Source organism: Coffea arabica, chromosome 3e, assembly GCF_036785885.1.
Source record: "Coffea arabica cultivar ET-39 chromosome 3e, Coffea Arabica ET-39 HiFi, whole genome shotgun sequence".
Classification (NCBI taxonomy): domain Eukaryota; kingdom Viridiplantae; phylum Streptophyta; class Magnoliopsida; order Gentianales; family Rubiaceae; genus Coffea; species Coffea arabica.
In genome coordinates this window covers 44,847,224-44,858,667 of record NC_092315.1, presented here as the reverse complement: position 1 = coordinate 44,858,667, position 11,444 = coordinate 44,847,224, and the positions used below count along the sequence as shown (strand labels likewise).

Below are 11,444 nucleotides of genomic sequence, written 5' to 3'. Positions count from 1 at the left end.
AGTGGAACTAATCATATCGGGCCTTTGGAAGAACGACCAACTTCAGGTAGTCGAATCTTTCTTTCAAATCTTTCCAAAGAACGAGCGGATCTTTGACGGTAAGATATTCTGTTTTTAATCTTTCATCTAAATGATGACGAAGAAAAATCGTGGCCTTAACATGGTCTTGGTTTGAGGTTTCATTCTCTTCAACAATAGTATTCCTAAGACCCATTGCCTCAAGATGATTTCAGCATTTAATACCTACGATAAATAATTTTTTCCAGAAATATCAAGAGGTACCAACTCTTATTTTGTAAGATTAGCCATAAGAATATGCAATAGATTCGTAGAAAAAATTTTTACCTCGATCATTAATCAAAAATAGATTCGGCCAGAACCTTGACAGCGTCTCGTGCTTCACTTTTGCTCAAAAATTAGAGATTCGTGCTTTTCCTTTGTTCAAAGCAGAGACTCATGCTCATAACGTATTGTAAAACTAATAATATAGATTACTAACATAGGGATTGGAATAGTAGAGTGAGAAGCGGGGAGAGAAAATAAAGAACTATAGTATTATTACATTCACTCATCAAAGTTTTTCAAGGTTTCAAATGGAGTAGGATACGCCCCTATTTATAGTTGATCCAAGATCAAAGGTATATGAACCTTATTAAATACTAATACATGAATTTAGTACTTCAAGTATATCCATAAATATGTTCATTCAATATACCAATGAACTTAGGGAGAATACATTTATCTTCCTTCTTGAGAATATGAACGGACATCCATATCTCATAATTATTTCATAACATATTAAACTTAGTTGGTATTAAATTTAGCTTTGTAGTCGTTCCAGAGTTGATCGACGGACTTCCCCAGCAGCTCAACAAAATAGTTATTACTATAACCGTTCCCCATCTTCTTGTTAAGCTGCGCAACAAAACCATTTTTCAGGCTATTGCAGTAATCAAGAAAGCGGGCAGTGACATCGTATCCTTGATCCCACTGGTCGCCTTGCCCAGGTTTCACCCAATGACTAGGTGCATACCCGGCTTGAAGCCTCACATAATCCGCGATTCCCTCGATCAATCCTTCTGGAGCCTGTCCGTTCCCATTCCACTGCCAAACGTGCGTCATCTCATGGTAGAGAGCCCCAGTAATCTCTCGTCTAACATCACCCGAGTAACCTTGGATGTACCTCGCGCTTACGTGAATCTGATCGTTGCTGGTATAGGTAACACCATCCATGTCATCGACGAACATGTCAACTTTCTGGACGTTTTTTCTGTCGGCAGGAGCGTTCTCCTGGAAGATCCTCCATATGAAATTCGCGGCGGAGTCGAGTGTTTGCTTGCTGTATTGGACCCCGATGTCCCTCCCGAATCGGGCACCACCTGGGGTGGACGCGGCGGTGTTTGTTACCGCGTATTCCACTGCATGGCTTCCCTGGATGACCGCTGCTAAGAGTAACAGGATGACCGCCGAAGACGAGAGGAAGAAAGTTTTCCGTTGACCCATCGCTGTGTTGATTTTGAAGTATCTACTATCTAGTTTTGGTAGGTATGTTTTGCATTTGAAGCGCACAACGGCTTTTATTTATATAGAGCACTGGCAGAGACAGACGCAGAGGCAGAAGAAGCAGGTATCATGGGCCAATTTTGTTAATGCACTCGAGTAAAAAATTGACTCATTCGTAGTGCCACCATGGAGCAATGAGGTTTTAATACTTATTGTGGGTTCCAAATGATGTATCTCATCTCCACTAAAATTGCTAAAATAGCAATACGTCCCTTATGCAAAGCTATTATGACCCTGGCGTCTGAAAGCACATACACTTTGAATGCTTATCTACAAATTACTAAATCATTTAAGGACCCACAGTTGCATTCATTCTCCCACCATAAATTGATTATTGATTAAAAAAGCACGGTTTACTAAGTGCACAAAAAATATTGGAACTGCGGGAGTATAAAAAAATAAAAGATTGTATTGGCAGATCCACTTAACCATTTCGTCTCTTATTTTATAATTAATATAGATATATAGACTTGTTATGCTTACTTTTCCGGTGTCCACTGTAATTAGAAGCGTGCATTCTCTGCCAGAAACGCATTAACGCATTAATGCACAAGTTTCGAGACAAGTTCTACCATTGATGCACAAGTTAGATGGCTACATTTGATAGATAACATAAATAAATTTATGCTTATCTCATTAGATATAACATTTTTTGATATTAAATATTATGCTATGGGATTAATCTTTCCTACGCTGACAGTATATACACTACCAGCGTTGGATGATTGATAACTATGCAAAATTTGAATTTGAAATTCAACTTTTGTTTACATGTTATGAATCTAACGATGATAGTGTATACACCGTCAGTGTAGAAAAGATTTATGTATAATTAATCTGTTTGCAATTTTGAACTTTATCAATTATACTAATCCCGTAATAAGTTGTTGTAATTTTCATTAGACACTAGTGTGATACACATCACTTTTGCCCCGCTCTCCAAGGACCAAATCCTGGCTCTGCCTGTGCCTGTAATATTGATGCCCAATTTCTTAGTCAGGTAATACAGCCTACAGAGGAAGCTAGGATAGGTGTCGTAAAATTAATGCCTTGTGGTTATAGGCAATTATTTGTGCATCGAAAATCTTGTCACTGAAGAGTTGACGGCTTAGATCAATCGAACTCAACTTAGCCTGTTTTGGACCGTCAAATGCATGTTTCGATGGCATAACAGCACCAGCCTGTGACCCCATACATGCACACTCTCTTTGCAAAAGACTTGGGAGAAATTTTATGAGTGCCATCAGAATGGTATACGAGGCAAGAAAAGGAAAAAGGGGGGATTGTACAAATGATTTTGCTTAATCGTGCTTTGAATCCACAACTTAAAATTTCACTATATTATCCATGACAACCAGTCGTTCTTTCTCACGATAATAGTACGTAACAATTCTAACAAGAATAATGCTCTTAGGCCTTAAAGTATTTCCTTTAGGACACAGCCAATTAAAATTCATGTAAATTATGTTAATCTGTTGTGACTAGTTGTTGTTCTTCTGAAGGATGATTTATTTTGGTATTCACTGCACATAGCGAACGCTGGGGGCGTTCGTTTGTATTTTTTCTTTTTTTTTAAAATTTTGAACTTTGATTTTACTATTTTATTGTCCGTATTTTTGTTTCCTGCCCTTATTATTTTTTAATAATTTTAAAAAATGATTCTATTTATTTTCTTTTTGGAAATAGTTTGGGAGAAATACAAAATAAAAGCAACTATGACTTTGTTTCCTTTTTTTTTTTTCTCTTTTCTTGGATCCCAAATTATAACTATTTTTTATTAATATGATTCTATATGGCTACGGTATGAGTTAGGGTAATGTTGTGATTTTACTTGTTAGGCAACAATAATATTTTTATAATTTTATCCATTTTTATATTTATTAGTAACATATATACACACATATGTATGAATATTATAATTTTATAGTATTATTTTACATTTATATTTTATATATTTAAAAAATTAAAGTTTGTAAGACTTACGTCCTTGAGACTTTGGCCCTATTTGAACGAACATAAAATGTCCTGCGTAGCGCTCTCACCTTTTAAAACATTGCAATGCAAAATGGATGCACAGCGTGAGTACAACGCTGAAATTGATGGTGGCTATTGTTCCCGCCTTCCTTTTACATTCCCTTGTTTCCCATGCCCAACAAAAATCACGCACATACTTCGTTCGTGGATTGGAATCCATTTACGAATAAGGCTGCAAACGAATCGAGCCGCTCGCGAGCGGCTCGAGTCAAGCTTGATTAATATCGAGCTCGAGTCGAGTTCGAGCCGACTCGAGTCAAACTCGAGCTCAGAATATTAAATTCGTCCGGCTCGCGAGCTTGAGTATATATATTTTTTTTATTTTTATTTTTATTTAATAATAAAATTACGTATATTATATATTTTTTTATTTTTTATTTTCATAGTAAAATTACGTATACATCCTTAATATTTTATTATTTATTAAGAAAAAAATATTATTTTATTTATTTTTTTCAAAATAAAATAATTATTTTTTATTTTTTTCGAGCTCGAGCTCGGCTCGACTTGATTCGAGTCGAGCTCGAGCTTGAAAATTGCTGGCTCGTCGAGCTCGAGTTTGGTAAAATTCAGTCGAGACTCGGCTCGATTAGCTCAAAACTCGACTCGACTCGGCTCGTTTGCAGCCCTATTTACGAACACAAGTTATGGACGCGTTTTGTTAGCGGGATTGATAAAATAAACACACTACCGATAGTCCAATTCCTATTCTCCAATATTAAAAGGTTTTTCTTCCTAATCGATAATTAGTTTGTTTACTAGACAATTTCACTAATTAAATTTTCTTTTAGTTGCCATGACCCGTGGTAATTATCAAAAGCGAACCCATTCGAACTTTTTTTTTTTTGCACAAAAAAATGATCTTTATTTCAAGGGTGGTAATCTAAAATTTGAGAAATAATCACTACCTTTATTATATGAATGATTTACATCACATCCACATTTCATATCCGCCCAATTTGAAAAATAAAGGACAAATTCCATTTTACTCCCCCTGTGGTTTAGCGTTATTTTACATAATCCCCCTATAGTTTCAAAAACTATATATAACCCCCTCATGGTTTGGATTAAAGTGTCAAAATGACGGGAATGATCATTCTTAACGAGTTACCTAAAATGTCAAAAATACCCTTATGTAAAGTTGAAAATTATTTATTAACTAAGGAGGGTTATGTGTATATTTTAAAAATCATAAGGGGGTTATATGGTAAAATATTAAACCATAAGGGGATTATATGGTGAAATATAAAAATCATACGAGGTTCATGTGTCATGTATTTATAAGAGTAATTTCGATATTTTTAGAAATTCCGTTACGAATGACTATTTCTGTCACTTTGACACTTTAATCAAAACCATGAGAGGGTTATGTATAGCTTTTGAAATCATAGGGAGGTTATGTAAAAAAACGCTAAATCACAACGGGGTAAAATGTAATTTGCCCAAAAATAAATTATGTTTTCCGTTATAATAAGACCTCTTATTGGTTGATTTCAACATTTGAAACTTCAACATGTTTACCTGCACTATGATCTATTGCCGACTTACTCTAAAAATCCAACAATCTGCTTTCAAGTATCTTTCTCTGAACTATTCTAATTCACTTAACCTTTGTGATCATTCTTGTTGTTAATCTACAGAACTCCCCAATTTTATTTTCAAAGACCACATTTTATAGTGTTATCTATATATGCTACTATCTACTCACTAGATATCGATTGTGCACCTAACATACTCATATCCAACTCTATATATCACATCACATTACCTTTGAGCTAACCGGACAATGATACACTTAAATCTCAAAATATTGCCGTAGAGACTAATAATGCATTTAACTTTTAATTTATTTGTCTTCTACTTCATTCTTCCTTTATACTCATTTAATTACTATACCTACTTATTTATTAATGCGTATTCATAAATCTTATAACTTCTATCTTTTTTTAGATTAATTAATGTTGCAAATTTTCGATTCATCTTAAATTCTAATTATTTTAGATCAATAGAGGCCTACTCATGAATTATACATCATAGTTGTGGATTGTGGTCATAAGCATATATTTACATTTGTATCTAACCACATTTTCATTCATTTTAACTATAGCTGGCAATTATGCCCAAAACCCAACAACTCACCCAACCCACCCACTAATTTGAGAGGTTGGGTTGGGTAATTTGGGTGTTGGGTCAATTTTGGATTGGGTAATAAAAATTCAAATATATTTTGGGCGGTTTGGGCATTTGTGTTGGGCACCCATTACCCAACTTAAATTTAAAAAAAAAAAGAAATTAAATTCAAGTAATACAACTCTCGTTTCCTTCCGGCAGCTTCAACTAGCCCAAAACTTCTTGTCTTGTTTGGCAGCAAATAATATCAAAACAGCTCCTGGTATAATCCCCTTATTACATATCGATATCAATCAAGAACCATGGATTCACTAAAAACAGTTCCTGATGTAATAATCCCTTTGTCACATAACAATACTCTGGTTTTTTTGAAAAAACAATACTGATAAAGAACAACGGATTCCATTATATGTTATGATTTAATATGTACCTATATCAATATTGCTATATTGAATGAAATATCAATACCAAATTCTAAAGTTAAAATCCAAAGCTGAGTACTTGAAAAATAGAGAATGGTTATAAAGTGGATCATAGATTAACTTTTCCTCTATAATTATAAAGTAGGACATCTTCTCCTTTATTTTATCATTTTTTAAAATTTTTATCTCTTAAAATTTTTAGAAAAATGTAGGACCAAAGGCATTAGAATGTGCTTTATTAGTGACTGGTGAATGATAGAGTTGTCATTGGACCTGTTTTAATGTTGTGTTAATTTTCCCAAAAATTTTCAAATGAATTGGATAGTGATATTTGAACTAATTTGTTGAGAATTACATCTCTCTCATCAAAATTTCATTTTAATTAAGTTGTGATTGGATCTTTTATGATATTAGAAATATGTTTGGTATGGCAAATGCTAAATCAAGTAACAAGACCTGGAAAATTGTATATTGATATTCCATTTTTTCATGCTATATCCAACTTGGACCAAAATTATTTTAGTATGTGAAAATGTGTTTATGTGTGCGAAAAATTTTTTTTGCACATAAAAATGTGTTTATGTTAAAAATTTTTAACATATTTTCATGTGCATATACATACATGTATAAGGTTACTTTTATGATAACAAAAACGATAAAAAATTCAAAACAAAATAAAATGATTAGTTTATCTAACATTTTATCTCCTATCAATTTAAAGCATACTAAATTATGTTTGTCACTCCTTCATTTGATCAGAGGCATCCATGAATTGAATCAATAGTAATTTCTTGAATACGAATAATAGATGCTTAAGAATAAGTAATCATAATAAAGGTATAAAAAATTGAATTGGATTGTTAAAATAATTTTAAGGACAACATGGAAAGGTTTCACTTTTTAGTTCCTACTGCCGTCTATGATATAAAAATAAGGCTTAATCACATTTTATCCCCTTAAAGAATACCTCATTTATCAGTTTACCCCCTAACATTTAATTTTGCTCACTTAACCCCCTTTAGGACAAAATTGCCCTTGCATTATTTTGACTTTTCATTTACCTTGTTTTCCTTTCTTTTATTTCTTTTTCTCTTTCTTCTTTATTTAATTCTTCCTCTTTCCCACAAAAATCTTCACGTTAATGATTGAAATTAAAAAAAAGGAATTGCAGAGATCTATCTTCTCCTTAAATCATTAAAAAAATATTCAAATCACTTTCCTAAAATACATGAATTCTACCTTTAAATTACGGACTGCAATTAAGAACCAAAACTAAATAATTAATTAATAAATAATCATTACGATAGTATCTTCAAATAGACTAATCATACATACATAAAAATATAATAGAAGACATTTTAAAGCCAAAAAAAAAAGGAAGAAAAAAGCATTGCCTCTTAACAATGGAGTTTGAGGGAACACCTATCATTCAAAAGATAATGATGAAATCTGGGGAGTTAGATCATTAGAATCACAATAATGAACTTTGAAGGAAATAATACTATGTTTGTCAATTAAAGTCTTGATTATTAGTGTGTTAATTGGAGTGAATAACCTATAAATAAATCCTAATGCAAATGTCTATTTTATATAAATTCTAATAGAAAGCAAATTTCCTTTGACTTGTTAATTGGATTCGATCAACTTTATGAAAAATCCTAATAGAAATTAAATTTCCTTTAGTTTAACATTTGTTTCATTTTGTATAATTTTATTATTTTGTAAAGTTTGTTTCAAAAAATTTGTGAAAGAAAAGTTGCCTAGCAGTTGATTTCTTGCAGGAAACTTTGAAAGGAAAAAAGTTTTTTTTACACAAAATAACTTTAAAAAAAATTAAAAGGAACCCAATTAATCACTTAAGTTAAGTGCGTTGGAGGTATGGTTGATAAATTTTAGCTAAAACCTACACAAGTTTTAAAAGTTCTAAAATTGACTAATGTCGTTAGTGGACGTGCCAGACTGCCTCAAATTATTCCCCACGGCTAGCGACAACATCAAATTGAATTATTCCCCACGGCTCGGCTAGCAAGCAACATCAACTTGAATTATTCCCCACGGTTGGGCTAGCAAACAAGATCAAATTGAGCAATGGACTTGTGGGTCTTTCTGCCTAAATGGAGCAGCTATACACCATATGGTGACATCTCCACCACAGAGAAAAAGGCACGTCAATGAGCACTTGAGCTGATCCTGTGAAACCATATGACTATATCTTAGTTTAAGTCAACTTGTGAAGTGCAAACCTGGTTTTATCAACGTTCTAGTGAAGCACCTTTGCGAGCAGGGATCGCATTGGGCTGGTTTGCAATGTTGTTAAATTCGGATCGGATATCAACTCGGCAAAATTATTAGGTTAGAGGTTAATTTCTAAAAAAATTTGCTAACATTGGTATGATGTCATAATTATTTTATATATTTTTTTGAGTTTTAGAAATATTGAAATTAAGTTCTTGGTTATATTTTGACCATCTATATAAAATGTTTTAAAAATATTAGACTTGCAATCAAATATACATCTAAAAATTATATATAAAAATATGAATTCATGTTTAAAATATGTCCATTCTCCAAAACTCCTCGAAAAACTAAACTAAAACAAATTATACCCAATTCGAAATCTTTATGATTTTTTGATACAAGTTGGAATCACTAATGATAAATTGATAAGGTGATAGGAATGAAAACTTCTTGGCTTAGAAATCGTTTAGGGGTGGGAGTGATTTTGGTATTCATACTAAGTGGTGGTGTTTTTTTTTATTCCCATTAATAAATGAAAGTTTTATAATTTAGGTAATTCAAATTATGTTTAGAAAAATTAAAAAAATTGAGAATCGGATTAAGTAGTCAAATCGGGTCATTGGTTTGGCCGGTTTTTAACCAGAGCAATTTTTTGCTACTCATCAATTCAGGAAGAAGGCTGGTTCGTTGTCAGACTGGCCGGACCAACTGATCTGGTCCGCCTCTAACAACATTGTCGGTTTAGAGTGACGGAGGGATCTGCTCTTGAGTCCTCTCCATTGCCAAAAAATTCCTCTGGTCCCACCCCATCTCCCATCCCTGTTCCTCAAATCCCCCTTTCCCTTCCCACCTCGCACCCTATGTGGGCACTTGAGGGTGACAATTTTATTTTTTTAATTGTCTTAAACTTATTCCATCTTGATAGGGTGAAACTTAACCCGACTCTCAAATCCTTCTCCAATAGATCAAGACTAAATTTAATGAACAAAATAAAAAAAGAGAACTGAAAAAGTGACGGGAAAAAATGAACAAAAAAAGAATCAAGAAAGCACCCAAAAATAAAAATAGAAACCTTAATCAAATTGTACAAATAACCCTTGGGAATGCTCATGCAGCCCAAAATATGCCTGTGCCAAATACCAACTATGAATCTGGTGTTTTCAAAATAATTTTCAAACATCTCTGTTTAAATTTCATTCTTTACAGCAGTGGTTATTAAAAAAAATCAAGAAACATCCAAAAAAAAAATGTCAAACTTTCATTCCAATATAACATAGAACAAAATAAAATAAAATAATACAGATAATCAATATCCTAAGTATTATTTTTAGATTACGCATTATATTATATTTATTTATATTAATAAATTTAAGTGAGGGAAGGAGTATGGGATGGGGTAGGGTAGAGAAAAATCTCCCTTGCCCATGCGCTGTCCCTACCCATTACCATCCCCGCGAAGCCGGCACCTATGGCACCCGTGTCGTTGCTATCCCTATTTACTCGCGTTAACTCTTTGATTTTTACAACTTTTTTGTCAATCGTTTTTACACCCTTTGCAAGGATCAATGCCTCACGAATTAAAATTTGTCCAACACAAATCGGTTAGTGTAAATCATACAACTAATCAAATCATTGAAAAGTATTTCCAAAATCCATACATCCACCCACTTTCAAATTAAACCTATTGCCACTATTAATTGCACTTCGCAATCATAAACTTTGAACAAGAATTGTCAATTGAAAAACTGTCAAAATACCGTCTTCTCCAGTATTATACCCTCAATTACACCATGTATCAAGGTGAACCGGCTTTAAATATTTCACAAACCTTCTATACATGGTGTAATATGGAGTGTGACGTTAAAAATTTGACGGAGGATCCAAATTCGTCAAACCACGTCAAGAGTACTTCAAATCCCTTCCTATAAGAAGCGCAGACCTTAGTCCCTTGGTTCATCGCAGTCTTCACAAACCATATTCCACCAAATGATGAGTCTCAAAGTTCATTCAATTGCTTTAATAATAGTCTCTATAACCTTTTCCCTCGTCTTGACTTCAGAATGTGGAGTCATTGTGGTCTACTGGGGCCAAAATGTAATGGAAGGCACCTTGCGCGATACATGTTCCTCTGGATTGTATCGGGTTGTTAACATAGCCTTCCTCCCAACTTTTGGCAGTGGTCAAACTCCTAAGCTGAACCTAGCTGGTCATTGTGAGCCTTCATCTGGGGGCTGTAAAAAATATAGCGAGGACATTCGCCAGTGTCAAAGCCAAGGAATTAAGGTCATGCTCTCAATTGGCGGTGGCACCGGGAACTATTCTTTATCATCAGCCAATGATGCCAAGCAAGTGGCTGATTATTTGTGGAACAACTTTTTAGGGGGAAAATCAAATTCAAGACCACTAGGTGATGCTGTTTTGGATGGTATCGACTTCGATATTGAACTTGGCCAAGGCCAATCTTATTATGCTGCTTTGGCTCAAGCATTGTCTGGTTACAGCAAGCAAGGCAAAAAAGTGTACTTAACTGCATCACCACAGTGTCCATTTCCTGATAAGAAACTCAATGCTGCCCTTAGCACTGGACTCTTTGACTACGTATGGATCCAGTTCTACAATAATCCTATGTGTGAGTACACTTCTAGCAGTCCCAACAACTTCGAAAATTCATGGAAGAAATGGACATCATCAATAAAAGCAAATCAATTTTTTGTTGGACTTCCGGCTTCAAAGATGGCTGCTAAAACTGGTTTTGTTCCAGAACAGGTTCTAAAATCGAACGTCCTGCCGTTCGTGAAAAGATCATCATCAAAATATGGTGGCATCATGCTTTACGATCGAAGCAATGATAAGCAGAGCAACTATGGTTCTGCTGTGAAGGGCACTGTTTGAGTTTAATATATAAGCCACCATGTTATTACTAAATAAAAAACCCAGAAGAGTAATGTGGCCTAATAATGAAGCCACCATGTTATTACTACTTCTGCTGTGAGCATGTTATTTGTGTAATCACTAAAAAACCTTATTATCAATAAAACACCAATAATTGTCCTTGTA

At 33.9% G+C, this 11,444-nt stretch overlaps 2 protein-coding genes across 2 annotated transcripts; one reads left to right on the top strand and one right to left on the bottom strand.

The window, feature by feature from the left end:
- Positions 1–687: 687 nt before the first annotated feature.
- Positions 688–1,573, bottom strand: LOC113737113 (uncharacterized). Its single transcript, XM_027264369.2, has one exon. The coding sequence runs from the start codon at positions 1,501–1,503 to the stop codon at positions 805–807; it is 699 nt and encodes a 232-aa protein (XP_027120170.1). The 5' UTR covers positions 1,504–1,573; the 3' UTR covers positions 688–804.
- Positions 1,574–10,346: 8,773 nt separating this feature from the next.
- Positions 10,347–11,444, top strand: LOC113737208 (basic endochitinase-like). Its single transcript, XM_027264470.2, has one exon. The coding sequence runs from the start codon at positions 10,374–10,376 to the stop codon at positions 11,277–11,279; it is 906 nt and encodes a 301-aa protein (XP_027120271.1). The 5' UTR covers positions 10,347–10,373; the 3' UTR covers positions 11,280–11,444.